General features: G+C 37.1%; 1 protein-coding gene across 1 annotated transcript in view; it reads left to right on the top strand.

Moving 5' to 3' along the window:
• The window catches only part of LOC120340187 (pre-mRNA-splicing factor SPF27-like), a 237,111-nt gene extending 225,540 nt beyond the window's left edge, over positions 1–11,571 (top strand). The window contains exon 2 of the mRNA XM_078115950.1: positions 10,391–11,571. Within this exon, the coding sequence (XP_077972076.1) occupies positions 10,413–11,042 (630 nt within the window). The 5' untranslated portion in view covers positions 10,391–10,412 and the 3' untranslated portion in view covers positions 11,043–11,571. The remainder of the gene's footprint in view (positions 1–10,390) is intronic.
• The last annotated feature ends 4,345 nt before the right edge of the window (positions 11,572–15,916 follow it).

Here is a 15,916-nt window from a genome sequence, read left to right as displayed (position 1 = left end):
GCAATCTTGGTGCAAAAACTACGCGAGCACCAAATTTACTAGGAAATAAAATCAATAACTTTTAGGTATTTATTGAGATATTTTTATTAGTGTTATTCGTCAAACATGTGCATCATAATGACGCACAACCTGAACCATAACCTGTTACAATACTATGTTCAGGTTATGCACAAACTACGCAAGCACCAAATTTACTAGGAAATGAAATCAATAACTTTTAGGTATTTGTTGAGACCAGTTTGGGTCGCGACCCATATACAGTATTTAGAAATACTGTCGAAACATACGCGTAAAATAAAGAGTACTATTTCAAAGTACCCGTTTTTGTTGCAATTAACAATGCAAGCCTGCTAATGCAGTCGCCAGTGGTTCAAGTGGATATACACCCAGTGGAGAACAGTCAATTATTTGTTAGCGAGAATTGTTATGCAGCGGGATGATCACGACGACGCAGTGAAAGATATTGATATCACGAGAACATGAATGAGGAAATTGCTACATTTTATAGTATATCCCTGGGAAAGAATGTAGTTCATTATCATGTTCCATGCTAATGCTTTTCAAACTACCAAAGACTCTCAACACTTTTGCTTCTTCTCTTCTTTAAAAATACATTGTTATTATATACTAAAAAAGACGTCGTGCTTCTCTTGCCTGTTGTCATGCTTTCCCTGGAATTCAGCTACAACAAAAATTTCATAAAAACGAATTTTCAAATTTTATGATTTTATTAATATTCTCAAGTCTCAACAATGAATGATATACGGGTGGTAAAATGCCAAGTTATTCCAACAACATGATCATGTTTTGCAATTTATAACCAATATTTTGTATGTAACTTTGTTTGACAGAGCCCTAAAGAGCTCTAACTACAAATATCAAAAATGTGAGGCCAAAAAATTCACACTACAACATTGTCAATTGTGCTGTGTTTACGAAATGTGTGCTGTATTTACCCATCTACACACTTTAAGAACTATGTCAGATGAGCGTCCTATTATCGATTATCAGTAAAGGAATAGTGCAATGGGAAAAGACATATAAGGCGGAACTTTCAGTAGTATGCAATCAAATAATCTTATTGTAGAATATATATTTAAAAACATTTCGTCACGCCAAATGCAGTCCGAAACTTTTTGTCTCTGGCTGAGCTTAGATACCAATTGGCACTCATGTAAACTGGTAAGACTGTAAGAGGCACGCGATGGAGCAGATACTAAGAGTATCCATTCCCCAGCTGTCATTTGAGTGGGTACTGCTGTTTTTATTGCAGATGTTACTGATCTTTTTGTATTAAAGATTTACTGGCATCACCGATTTGAGGATATTGGAAACCAACACGCAATATTACAAAAGTTACTTTTAACACGCGGTTTGAATGAATGAAAAAGCTGAAACTAGTATTCTGTAGGAAAACAAACAAATTCTATGGAATGAAATCATACTCAAAAGCCCGTCAAAAACCTATAGCTCAATAATCAAGTGGAATTTGATGCATGTGCGCAAAAATGTGTGCGTTACTACGTACAACCGAAGCATGCAGGAAAATGTGTGTGATGTACTAATATTCAAAACTTTGACTCAACTATGTTGGCATAACAGGTGCACATCTCGGTTTTGCATACGCATACCTTCCATATACACAAGGATATATTAATTTTGCCAAAGTCAATGCAGCACTGAAAGGTTGCGGTTCTTCCAAAAGAAAACATGTTACACATCTTCAGATACCAGTGGATGGTTTTACATGGCCTTGTTCGGAGTGAAAGACGAGGTCAAATATTCCAATCCAATTCAACTAATAAAATATTTCCCAAATCCCTAAGCTTAAACTAGGAAAACGAAATGCGCGCGGCAACGCAAATGTAGTTTGAAGAGCGCAGTAGAAAGTGGCTAGATGCTGTCGATGGATCTAGGCTTGTATTAGTGAAATAAACTACCATTTATTCTACTAAAATTGAATTTCTGACATTGTAAGGAGATTCAATGTTACCATGTATGCAAAACTAAATCATGTAGTTATGAAATAATTGTTTTTAACAAAAAGGCGCTCCTGAAGTATTCGTATCAAGATGGCGCACAACCTGAACATTGTATGTTTACTAGGTTAGGGTTCAGGATGTGCGTCATCTTGGACCGAATACTTTAAATCCACTCAAAAAAAATTGCTCAACATTATATACTCCACACCCACCTCGGTATCATTAATTTATGTCATATACATTATATCTAAACAATAAAAAAAACTTTATGTCCCAAAACAATGTTATGGCCCGATTCTGCCGGACTATAGTTCCTATTATCGCCATACCCACATTTCCACTATATTCGTGAGGTGTCGCTATGGACCTTTCCCTGAGCATCGACTTCCTTGTTTACTTCGTGGCATTGGCCAATCAGCAAGGTGCACAAAGTGACGTACAATGCCCCCCTTTTCGCATCCGCTCAGACACTTTTCTCACTCAGACAGATTTTCAAGCGTGGTTGTAAACATTACCTCGTTTTCGCTTTTTCGAACTTTATTCGTTAGTTTTCAGTTGTGTTTCGGAAACTCAAATATAAATCAGATAATTCAATGATCACTCTGTCTTCCTAGGAGTTTTAATTCAATTGCAGTAATAAAAATTAGTGTAGAAATAGCTGTGATAGACTAGCCTGAAATTCTTTACCGGTACTTTCAAAAAACAGATCGTTGTATGCGATAAATCATAATGATGGTTTGAAACACATACCCCATTTTACAGGCGCCAACTCGCAAAAACACTCTTAAAATAGCCCCGGAAATTTTGCAATGGTAAAGTATGGGAAGAATTTTCCGGGGGTCAAAGGTCGGGGAAAGATCCATAGCAAATCCATTTCGCGACTCGCTGCTGTTGGCATTTTTTCCTCCGATCGGTAGCTAATGTTCAGAGACAATATAGAGAAATTATAACCAGAAGTAGATAGACTTCGGATGGATTGTAATAAAAAGTGGCGATAATAGGGTAACGTACGTTACCTGCATACAGGTATATCATGTGATTTGTATATTTGTTTTATCGGGGGAGAGGAAATTGTTGACCAAGGTCTACTGAGTCAGTACTGCAGTAAGTTGATTCACATGCTGAATCATGGCATTCCGGTATAGAAGTGCATAGATCAGGGGTCTGAAACTAAATTTACTCGGGGGCCGCTGGAGCAGAGTCTGGATGAGTTCGGGCCGCATCAGGTTTTCCACAATAAAAGCTTAGCAACTCGTTTAAATTGTCTTCCTTGCGCACCGCAACTTTAACTGTGCAGATAAAACATGTCGGGATGCTCCTATGCTCAACAAAGAAATATTGCATTTCCCAGTTTTTTGAAATTGTCTGCGCTGATGTTTCAATCAAGCATTTAGCCGATGGACAGTGATGTTTCGCCACATGGGAAACATGGTTACAATGTATCAAGATAAAACTAAGCGTTAGTGATTGTGACGTCAAAAATCATGGAACACTGTTTTTAAATTATTTCAGGCGGTCTCTCGATCGAATACGGTATCAGGCCTACACGTATGGTACTGGTAGGTTACCGCAGCGCATATTCCTTTCGGCTTTCGGGGGATAGATGATGAAATATTTTGTCTTGCCCTACGTGACTATATCTTATATTACGGAGTTTCCCTTTTTCGGCCACGGAACACTTACACTATTTATATCACCTTGCGGAACACCAAAAATTAAAGGGTTAAATTGATGAAGAAAAACGATGCAACGTAGGGGTTCCCAATGGTTTCGCCGTGGCGAGTTGCAAATGCGCGACAAACTTTCAGCATTTCGAAGTAAAACCAGGTATAGAGATGGAGGGAAAACGGTTGACCTTTTGCCTTTATTGTTTAGACTTGCTTGTTTGTCTTTAACAAAATCAAAAGAAGTACTGTAAATTTGATAATGAAATTAGCAGTCAAAAAGCTAAGCCCACGGTTAACGAAAATGCCACTCCCTAACTTAGTTAGTGAACTTTAGGCCGGCGGTGACGCGATTTTAAACGGTCAGTTGGGCAACAACTTCATGATTCTCAGATTGCCATGGCGACCAATTCAGATGTCTTTTTGATTCCTTTTTCACGCAACACTCGGAAGATGCTCGCGGAACATTATTGTTCAGCGGAACAAAGTTTGGGAGGCGCTGTTATATTGAAAGCATTAATCATGCTAACTGACTTGCGGACCGCACTAACATTAAACTTTAATACTAAGGCGGGGGCCACAAACTATCATCCTGCGGGCCGCAATTGGCCCGCGGGCCGCGAGTTTGAAACCCCCGGCATAATTAAACATGAAACTGCGGATTCACTCTATCCAGATACCGTGGCCTATCTGTGTCATAAACACACTGGGATAGAATAAGATTTACATATTCATCCCGGGGGAGAGGAAAGCCGATAAGACGGCTTATCCATATGGCGAACCACGGCCTCTCGTCCGGTTACCATTCCAAGTTTGGTATGGGATTAGTTAGACTATATTGTTTGTTTTCGGAAGCATGGACTTTGTGGTGGAGGAAGCCGTAACCGACCAGCGGTTATCGGGTTACGTGAACCACCCAACGACGGCGAGGAGTCCAGCAATCCTCTCGCACATAACCATCCCTGCATGGGATTCGAACCTGCGAGGTGCGATGGCGAGCGTATTCCTAACGCTTAGCCCGTTGAGCCACACCGCCGCGCCGCACACTGACATTGACATATGCAGCGACAATTTTTTCTTGTGTATTTACACACCAGCAAAATTGCTTTTGTAAAGACTATTTCATTTTATATTTGCTACTCCTCAGGATGCATTGTATCTATATCATGTATCCATTGTATCTATATTATTGGGCTTCTGGAGTTGAATGAAAATTTATCTAGTATACCGGTACTGACTGACCAAGTCTGATCTATCTTATTTCCACCTACCAAATAAGTTGACTTTTAGTATAAAATTGTTGCAAAAATGGGTGCTAGGAACTAAAGAGTAAGGAAACCTATTCAGAAACCACAATCAGTACTGCACACCAGTGTTAACTCTAAGCAAATTATGAGTGCGAAAGTGCTTCGCAGTCGAAAAAAAAAGTGCGAAAGTGCTTTTGCCGATATAAACAAGTTAGGTGCCCTAGCCTTTCATATAACCCATTTAAAACGGCATAGATACTCGAAAAAGCGCTCCTCCGGTTAATATTATGAATTAAAGAGAAGCCTTTTCGTTAACCGAGTTCCCTTTAAGCGAATTCATGTTTAATTAAAACAAGCGAATTCATCGGCAACGAAATAACATCTGCTAACACCTGCCGCGGACAAAACTTTCATGCAATGTATCACGGTGTCAGTTGCTTACTCGCGTAAACAGCAAAGACTATCACATTTGTTACTCCTTCCATCTAACAGACACGAGGCAGGCTGGAAACCATATTAGTTACAGGGTGGATCGTTTGTACAAATCCTGTGCAAAATAATCCCCCCCCCCCTCAAATATAAATAGCAATCAACTAATTAGGGTTAGGTGCGCTGGAAATTCAACTTTTCGATTTATCCCTAAACCTAATCTGATAATTATTAATTTGTGATTTTGAACCACTTTGAAAGTCGCCACCCGCTGTTTTAAAAGATAGGTTAACCTACGTTCCCTCCGAAATATTACCGAAATATTACGCAGGATACTCCCCTGTTTTAGGAGATAGGTTGACCTACTTTCCTTTCAAACTTTTTTCTCCGAAATATTACACAAGATCACTTTGAAAATCCTCCCGTTTCGTGAGCTAGCGTGACCTAATTTCTCATTTACATTTATATTATACTATTTCAGAGCTTACCCAAAGACAAGTAATTTTTAAATGTCGACATGCCTTGGTTTGCGTGCGAGTTAGTTTAAATCGGGCAGAAAACATCATATATTGGCAAAATGTTTAGTAATGTCATGTACTTTCAGCATTCATAAATAGCACTCTTTGTAATGCTGCTGACCTAGTATCAAATATTCGCATCACAACGCCACTTGCGGGGTTTCCATATATTTCAATTACACTAATAGGAAGGATGACACCAAAGAGTTTTCTTTTGCGAAGGTACACTAAATATAACAAGGGTGATTCTTGAGAAAAACATGAATATAAAAAATAAACGAATGATATGATAGTGGATCCCAAATAATTTTGAGAGTGTCTCGAAATACCAATCCATTTAATAAATAATTTTTATTCGACCACATGAACGCTGATATCCTGAAAATTAATGTTGAAAGAGAATTACGCATTCTCAGATATCGGACATCCAGTCGCGATATTCAATCGTTCATATGCACAAATCTCACATAATTGCTACCCAAGTTTGTAAAGTTTAGAAACCAACAAACAGAAAATAACTTATCCTAAAACACAATTAAAATTTAGTCGGCAATAAATTCGTCGCCAAGACGATGCCATACAAAACAAAAAAGATTTGGTCGCGAGAGTTACGTGAGATGCTGCCGTTGTTTTTTAAGCAGAATGTAAAAAAAATTATAATTAATAAACGGGTGTTACGACGCCCTTTACACATCGTGTGTATTAAACTTCCCTGGTAAGTACTTTGGTAAGTACTATTATTATTGTACTTATACACCTGTTGGAGTATTTCAGACAATTTCGAATTTAAAATAAATGAAAACCCGACATATAATAAAGACGCAAAAGTAAAATGAACATTTATTGAAAAAGTTATTATTTAAGAAAGATTTAAATATTATTTAAACATGATCGTACAATTCCGCCAAAACCTCGATGTTCGCAAGTGAGATGATAAATAAATACTTCCCTGTATTCGATCAATTAACTTTAGCGTATCGTTGTTCTGCCAACAAACAGCCGGGTGCAAAATATTTCCGTCCTGTGATATGCTCACAAATATTCTCGATATTAATATCATACCCTCGCGTATGTACTTTCTATTAGTTCTTTTGTGATCCCTTCCATCCTTGGCCAAGTCATGTTTCGAATATGTGAACATTTTATTCGACCATACATGGCCGACGGGATGTTAAAATTGTAAACAAGAGAGAGGTAAAATCAATCGCGAATTTCGTTATAACAGCTCGTTTACGAATTGTTGCGCCTGTTATCGTAGAAAATGATTACATTTGATGTATTTTGAGGCATTTAAGCAGTAATAATTAGGGCATGACATCATCAAAATCGTCAAGTGAGATATTGAAATTGCAAATTCCGTAAATAAAATTGTGAATTATTCGGTAACGAATTCAGCTTTAATGACCGTAGGGGTATTGTTTTGTTGAAAATTAATATCAATGTGAGAGCGCCAAAAACATACAGTCCATACCGATGCGACTACAATTGGTGTGGCGCGTTTATTAATAGTGTAAAATAAATTAAACGAATATCAATTATAACCAAGCCTTTCAGCGTGTTTATTTTCTGTGGGCAGGAATCGTAAAATACCATCTTGAGACAAATTCACTTCTATTATAAAATCTTAATTTTAAGGTATTATCGTTATACAAATAACGTGTGGCAACTTTTTAATTTATCGTCGACCAAAAAACCGCCCCACACTCGTCCAAACGTGTGTCGAGCTTGAAAGACAGGAACAGATTCATCGACGACCTTTATTAGGGAAAATATGTATTTTATTGGGAATGCAAAATAAATGTAACAAAACGCATTTTTTTGTGATATAACTTTGTATTTTCGGAAACGGGTTGCCGTGAAAGGTAAAATTTGATCTAAATTAATCGCAAAAATGTTTTATTTTAAATGTAACAAAACACATTTTGCGATATAACCTTGTATTTTCGAAAATGGGTGTCCTGAAAGGAAAATATGATCTAAATTAATCGCAAAAATGTTTTATTTTAAATGTAACAAAACACATTTTCGCGATATAACCTTGTATTTTCGGATACCGGGTGTCATGAAGAGTAAAATATGATCTGAATTAAGCGTAAATAATGTTTCATTCCAAATGTATCATAACGCATTTTTTGCGATATAACTTTGTATTTTCGAAAACGGGGCGTCACGAAAATTATTAATCTAATGTTTTATCTATCGTCTAACTAAGTCTGGAACACATCATTTTCGGGGAGAACTCTAGCCCGCGAAACGTCATTTAATTTAAAATAGAGAATGTTTCACGCATTTCAAAACGGAAAATCACCAGTACCATTCAACCCTCCGGATTCAGTATTCTATATCCCCGTGTCAAAACTTTCTGAAGAATGGAACAAAGAACCCGTCAAACCACCGCGGAAGAAGGGGAGTATTTTTTGCACTAATATTTAGGGCGTGACAATATCAAAATCGTCAAGAAACTGGTGAATTTGCAAATTCCATAAATAAAATTGTGGATTGCTGGGTAACATTTTAGCTATAATTATCGCCGGGGTATTGTTTTGTTGAAAACACGTTGAAACTTAAGGGAATTAGTTACAATTAGCGCCTGACCTCTATTAGGCACTCGAAAAAAAAGCACTCGAGCCCAATCTTTTTAGCATTAAGTCGCATACGTAAAATATCCTGTAAAAGAAGTGCTGTTCATTAACGTCATCTCGTCTTATGACCACGCAGAAATGCCTTTATTGCCGAATTATTCAATCACTATTTTAAATCAACATTCAGGATTGGCACAATTTCAGATTTGCGAAGTTTATCACCATAGAAATACATGAGAAAGTTAATTATCGTCTTAATAGATATCTGCAAAACGGTATGGATAATAATATTACCATTCGCATAAAATTGGGAAAGTAAATTTACAAATCTTGATAGGTAATATTAAAGCCAACGCAAATGTTAATTTGAGTCCTCAATGTCTTCAACAGCTGTTGCCGATGTGAACGAACGGGTAAACCCGAAATATAAAACTTCGATGTCTGCCGACCCACAAGAATTCATATTTGTGAAAAAGAGAGGGCGGGAATATAGATTACCCAAACCCTGGACCATCGCCTCGGTGACAAGAACAATTAGCGATTACAACGGAATTAACCAGTAAAAAGGCTTTGTTGCCGATTTTTTAATGTTTCCACCACGTTTATTCGGTACTCCTTAAAAATATTCGATTCAAAAAAATATTGAATTTTGCCCACCCGTACTCGCATATCAATGAGAAATAGTTGTGTAAATATCGCAAAATTCCGGAAAATGCCACGTCCTTTCAACATTCGATTACAATAAAATGGCACTTAATGGTATTTTGTGAATTTGGTGATTTTGCAAATCTGTGACATGCTACTAAAAGTTTCGTCTGATTTGAAAATCGTGCAGTTTGGTCACAATTTATCCAAAGTGACTATAACACGTTACTAACACTTTTATAGTCATTTTGAATTCATCGATATCAATGATAGTCACATGACCACTCTCGTTTAAAGAAACGCACTGCTAGTATTCCAACATCTGGTTTCAAACACCCGGGAGCGTTTTTTGCGGGAGAAGCGGAATCGGTGTGCTTGTATAATAATCATATTATAAACAAGAATTTTGCGGTTAATGCAAAAGCTTTATCTCCTATGTCTGCATCTCATAGGTTAAAATTCCGATAAATATCCTTATGATATGCAGAATTGAGTTACAAAAGTACTAGTATGTTACTTATTTGTCAACTTAATACTCGAAAATATTTGTTAACTTTGAATTTTTATTCCATTCGGAAAAAAGTGCTATTTCTCTTCAAAATCGGAAAAAAGTGCTATTTCGCAGTCCCTAAAAAAAGTTGCGAAAGTGCTTCGCAATTTTCGCAAAAAAGTGCGCTAATAGTGAACACTGCTGCACACTATACAAATCGGATGACATTGTCCCGTTTCAGAGAAACCCATTTTACAGATGATCAGACACCCCTCTTTCGGGAGACTTCTGAACATTGTTGTCCCTCAATATCGGTAATAATACAGTATAATGAAGTTGCGCAAAATACTACAAAAAGGCGCAATCTAGTAACGCCATCATTGAATTCCTTGGAAAAAAATAATCTGATTTACCGAAGGGAAAAAAGTTTTACCGTAGCATTCGAGAGTTTTTAGCAAAAAACGGCAATTAATTTAGATTATTATTGAGACAAGCATGGCGTGATATGAAGCCCTCGTTTGTGAGACACATGAAGTGTTTGTTTTATTGAGCCAAATGGAGGGAAATTCATGAAATATAGATAGTGTGCTGTACTGACAATGTGCATTTTGCAGATTCATTCTCAGCTCAAAATATATGAAACAATCAACATTGAAACGTTCTTTAAACATTGGCATTGATTTTAGCTTTTATTATTTACATGCATTCAAAAAGTCAGGCGGGGGATCTTGAGATATTTGAAACATGTAATGGGGGGAGTGCATTTAGTCATATCATAACCGGTTTAGTAATTCTATTTGTCTATGTCTTTCATTAATACTATGTTAAAACAGTAACTCTATTTCAAAAATCATTATGGCACATGACGTTACAGTGGATGCTTTGCCATATTATGACAAAGGTTACGATGAACCAGGAGTACGAGAGGCAGCCCAAGCCATGGTGGAAGAAGAAACCAGGAGATACAGACCAACCAAAAATTATTTGGAATATTTACCAACACCGAATTATCATGCATTCGAGACAGAAATAATGAAAAATGAATTTGAGCGATTGACAGCAAGACAACCAATGGAATTGCTGAGTATGAAAAGATATGAGCTTCCTACACCTCCAAGTGGTCAGAAAAATGATGTAACAGCATGGGAAGAATGTGTTAAAAACTCTATGGCTCAACTCGAGCATCAAGTTGTACGAATTGAGAATCTTGAACTCATGTTGGAATATGGACCAAATGCATGGAAAGTTTATAATGAATATCTCGTACAAATGCTGCAAGGAGTGCAGAAAAAGTTGCAGCATGTAAAAAAAGAAATTCAAGAAATCAACTGGTCGAGAAAAAATCAACAAATAAATGCAGGTGAAAGAATGCATAAACTTGAAGCTGACTGGGTGAATCTTGTCAGTAAAAATTATGAAATTGAAGAGGCAATAATAAAAATCGAAGCTGAAATTCAGTTGAAGTTCAATTCTGCCAATAGCTGAGCATCAATCAGAAACATAGGTGGGAAATTTTTCGACTGAATATGAAAATGAACGGCAGACTCTGATTTGACCTTGGATTTTTCTCCATATGAATTTCCCAATGTTTGAATTAAGACATTCCCTGGTGATGATACACCAAGAAAAAACATGAGCTTATTCCATTCAATGCATTTGGGAAGACAATTTTTTTGCCTTTAATTTTAACCATACAAATATGATTAAACACAATATCCATTGTGGATGGTATTTCTGGCACCAAATTTTATCCTTATGTTGTAATGGTGGCAATTGTTGAGTTGAAATCCATCCATTTGTATTCATGCACATAATTTAATCGTGGGTAATTTTGTACTCTAATATTCAGGGAGAAATCTGAAACTTGAATGCGTTTTATTTGCGCTTGGAATTTGGTAGGGTAGTTCATTATTTGGGTCAATTGACTTAGACCTATTTTTCGAACTGTTGTCATCTTTTTGTGGGTGGTGGATGAAACTCTGAAAATAAAAAGTACAATATCGTTTTAGTTTAATTCAGAGTCTCACAATTTAGGGTGATATAAAGTCAGAAGATTTTCAATATCTTCATGGTTGTTAGCTCGTCTCCCTTTGCCAGACCTCTATATGTAGTAGAATATTTTGCTGGTGCTAGTTGAGTGTAGGCCTACATGAGGTCCTAAAATTTGCAAAGGAAAATTTTCGAAACCATATATTGTCATGGCCCTCACAGGTGTATTAAATGAAGTGAAAATACTTAAACAACAACAAACCTGGTTAAGATATATTGAAAGCTGACTTTATAATAAAATTGAAATTCTAAAGGGACTTTATGGACACCCTGTATATCTACTAATAGCTGATCGCAGACCATTAACCTGGAGTTGGCGAGATGCTTCTTAGCTGATGTTGGATACAATAAGAACGAAATGAACTGGTTTGTGAGTTGTGACGGTCTCGAAATAACTCACAGATATTTTGCCCCACGGTCGTTTCGCACCAGGCGTTTATCACAATGCGCAAGGCTAGATCGTCGTGATCAAATGGCTTTTTAATGGAAGCCTAAGTAATTTTATGCTAGTTGATGAAAACGGACGCGAACGTAAATCAAACGTAATGATGCTTGATTTCAAACTTGTACACTTTAATTACATGTGCTGTACTTTTTGTTCAAGTGAAGGAGGCCATTTGCTTAATATGACATTCTATCCTCCTCGAGCTTTATGTCTTATCATTCGAAATCACATCAAATTCATGGTGTGTGACATGTTATTTAGCGTGCGACTCGTGGCAAAACTGAAATATAGTTTTGCGGCTCAAAATGCGTTTCGGCTAGACGTGATTGGTCTATCTATTCGTTCCGTTTCGGAACTAGGAGAGCTTTTTGCAGCTTAACAGGTGTATATCGCAGCATTACTCAACCAAAGATATAAAAAAAGGAAAATGTGATCGCGGAGGAAGTCACCAAGCATTTCTTCACGCAATTAAGTAAAAAAGTGCCTGCTTTGCCTATTTATATTTTCTCACCAAGCATTTTCAATATTGCTGGAAATCGTTAAAATATCTCCACTGAAAGACTCCAAACTGAAAGAAATACTTTGATTAAGCCGCTGTTTCGAAATTTGCTTACATGTCCACCAACACTATGAAAATTAATCTTGAAATAAGTGAAGACGAACATTTGATATTTTGCATTATATAGAAAATATGATTGGCCTTTTTTACTCATAATGTCAACCGCTCTAAAGAAAAAATATATAGACATAGGTAGAACCAGTGATTTCCCTACACCCCCCCTAAAGGGGGTGAACACCCCCCCTAAAATTTCAAACACCCCCCCCCCCTAATTTTGAGGTGAGATTCCACACTGTAATTCCTAACTCTAGTATAATTGTATTCAAATATAACGCCTATGGCATATTCATCAGTGTAGATGAGGGGTTCCAAACCGCAGTCTGCGGGCCAATTACGGCTCGCGTGACGATTTAAAATGGCCCGCCGAACTTGAGTGAAATAGTTTAACCCTTCATGTGGTACCTTTTGAGTTTTAGATACTGTCTATTGTTACATCATTATCACAGTTTAAGGACGTTTATTTCGTAACAATTGAATTATATCGGTATCTTATGTATACGTATGGGTATTAGGATTACACACTGCAGTATTTTAGATATCAGCCGTATATTAGGAAGGCTTAATAATGTCACAAAACGAAAACTAGGCACCGAAAACAGACGTTTTTTAGATGAATGCCAGCGTTTTTATTTTTTTATTGAAAAGAATCAAATTTCAGCGATTTGTCTTCTTACCAACAAAATATTTCAGTTCTGAAGGAATACAACATTATGCGCCATTATGATCAGTTGACGCGCGTATTTCAAAATTTAATTCATTGCATAATTCATACAAAGTTCAAACAAACATGTTAAAAAAAATGTGAAATGTGTAACAAAACAAGCCATACGTAGCCATTCATACAATGCCAGATAAGCTAGTAGATAGATAGATAGTTTATTTCGAAAACTCCATAACAAACCTAAATTTAAAATGGAGAATTCTGGAGGGCAAGCAAAACCTACAAAAAAGTTTAAAACATGAAGTATCTCATGTGCCTGCCCACCAGCACGCACACAAAAACACAAGCCCAATTAAATGAGGCTTGGGCCAAACTTAAAAAACAAAATACACGATAGTAATAAACTTTCGGGCTGTTGTACTCTCTTTCAACAATTACGTTGATAATGGCCAATACCTACAACCTCATGCAAAGATAATGTGGGGAGTGGAATGTGATAAATTTGCAACGATAGTCATACTCATGAAGCCATGAAAGCTTTAAGAAAAACGAAGCCATGAAAAACTACACTGATTGCTAGATTGGGCATTGCGGAAAGGTGATAAGTGGTTTAATATACAAACAAACGCAAAACCATGGCGGCAAATTCGGTGTGCGGACACTCATAAAAGCAATTATTAGGAAAAACACTAATCACACGTGAGCAGGTCTGTAGCCTAATTGATACATTGACGTGGCCAACATTGTTAAAACAGTACCGGTATACACACAGAGAGAACAAATCAAAAATATGCCACTAAATGAATGTTTAAAAATGTTTAACTTACACTGTAAGTTACACTGCAAACTATTTACACATATATAGTTGAATACTCAGTATTCAAGCGAAATTTCTAGAAATAGCAGTATATCATACTCTTTGTCACAAAATAAAATATCTGAATCAATCCCTGTTGTATTCATCTTTCGATTCTGTTATGATGTCCGTATGTTGCCTTTATGCTGCCATGTAATTTCATATTTCGGCCTTTACTTGTTGATATTCCTTAAGTGCTGGTTCGTTATTGTCAATCTAATCTTTCTGCGCCGTTCAAAAATAACTTCATTAGTCACTATCAGTTGCAAATTACTTGTTGAAACCTAGTAGTATATAGTTACGGTTGAAAGCCTTGCTTTATTATCTATTTCCCGGGAGTTCTATCAGCTAAATATTATAATTATTGATTGCATTACATAACAAACTGCGATGCTAGGTGTATCTAAAATCAAGTTTAGAGCCTATTTTGGTGCCTATTTCTCAAAAATTTTTTCAGGGCGCTTAGGCGCGCCCTGAACCCCAGCCGTGCCGTCCCGCATTTTTCCTCGCTGCCTTTTTCTGGCCCTACAATTTTATTCTGCTGTGGATTTTGGCTCGCCGTCAATCAACTTGGGGGGCCCCTCTTGTACATTGTTTCTTAAATACATACCATTTTTTTAAGAATACAAATAGCCTAGCAAATTATTTACCACCCCCTAAATTTCGGAACACCCCCCCTAAATGGAAAAGCTGGGGAACATACTGGGTAGAACCCGTATGTTAGTCGTCGGGTAGAACAGAACAATTTGTTCTGATATTTTCCAAGCCGTTATCGGTCCATCATTTAAACTTCCAAATGCCCTCGAAATATATGCGGCACAAAAGATAGCTTCTTTGCCGACAAAAGCCTTCAGAACCCATTTCTACCATTGCAAGCATTTCCCTCTGAAGCTAGCTGATTACTTAAGATATCCCGTCATATTCTACTTTCAATATTCAATTGCGTTGCAGCGTGTACACTGAAGCAAAATGAGTATCTATGAAAAAGTTGCAGTGTGTTGAAAAATAAACTGGACGAGAAAAATCAATTAAATGCCGACTTGAGCTACAAAAGAAAATGAGTTAGAGCCAAATTCTCATTACCACACTTCTCTGTGTGAGAATTTCTATCAAAACAAATACTTTTTTCAAAGAACATGCTATCCTTCCTTCTGCCGTAATTGTTCACACTTACCAGCACATAGAACAATGATTGCTGACTTTCTATGCTTACTGTATAGGACACTCTACATTTTGAAAGAAAATCCAGCATTGGTCATGAAAATCGACATTTAAATCACCCGCGGCTTCGCCCACCTCAGATACCATAGCCATGTATCATTGTTTATATCACAATGCTTTGTGGAGCTGCTTCTATTTGTACGAGACTAAAATTTTCTAGAATCTAGAAGAATGACGACTGGCAGCTGTAGCTTGGGAGATTTTTTGAGTGAGAATTGTGAGTGCACACATAAATGATTTTACTGGGAATGAGAAACTTGGCGCGGCGGTGTGGGATGTGATGTAAGGAAGTATACCTCATTCTGTGGTATATAAAATGGTGATCTCTATTGAAGAGAAGATTACTATCGACATTATGTTAGTATGAAGGCATTGAGCTGGATTCCAGACTTGTCGTCCTGATTTAGCGCTGATAATGCTGCAGCATGAGTGTTATTACTGCCGCTATACACGACGCTACGAGGGTTGTTCAATTCTCGGGTCGTAATCGTATGTTCCGCCGTGTGTG

This window comes from Styela clava, chromosome 9, assembly GCF_964204865.1.
Source record: "Styela clava chromosome 9, kaStyClav1.hap1.2, whole genome shotgun sequence".
NCBI classification, from domain to species: Eukaryota; Metazoa; Chordata; class Ascidiacea; order Stolidobranchia; family Styelidae; genus Styela; species Styela clava.
This window is presented reverse-complemented; position numbering and strand designations above follow the sequence as displayed.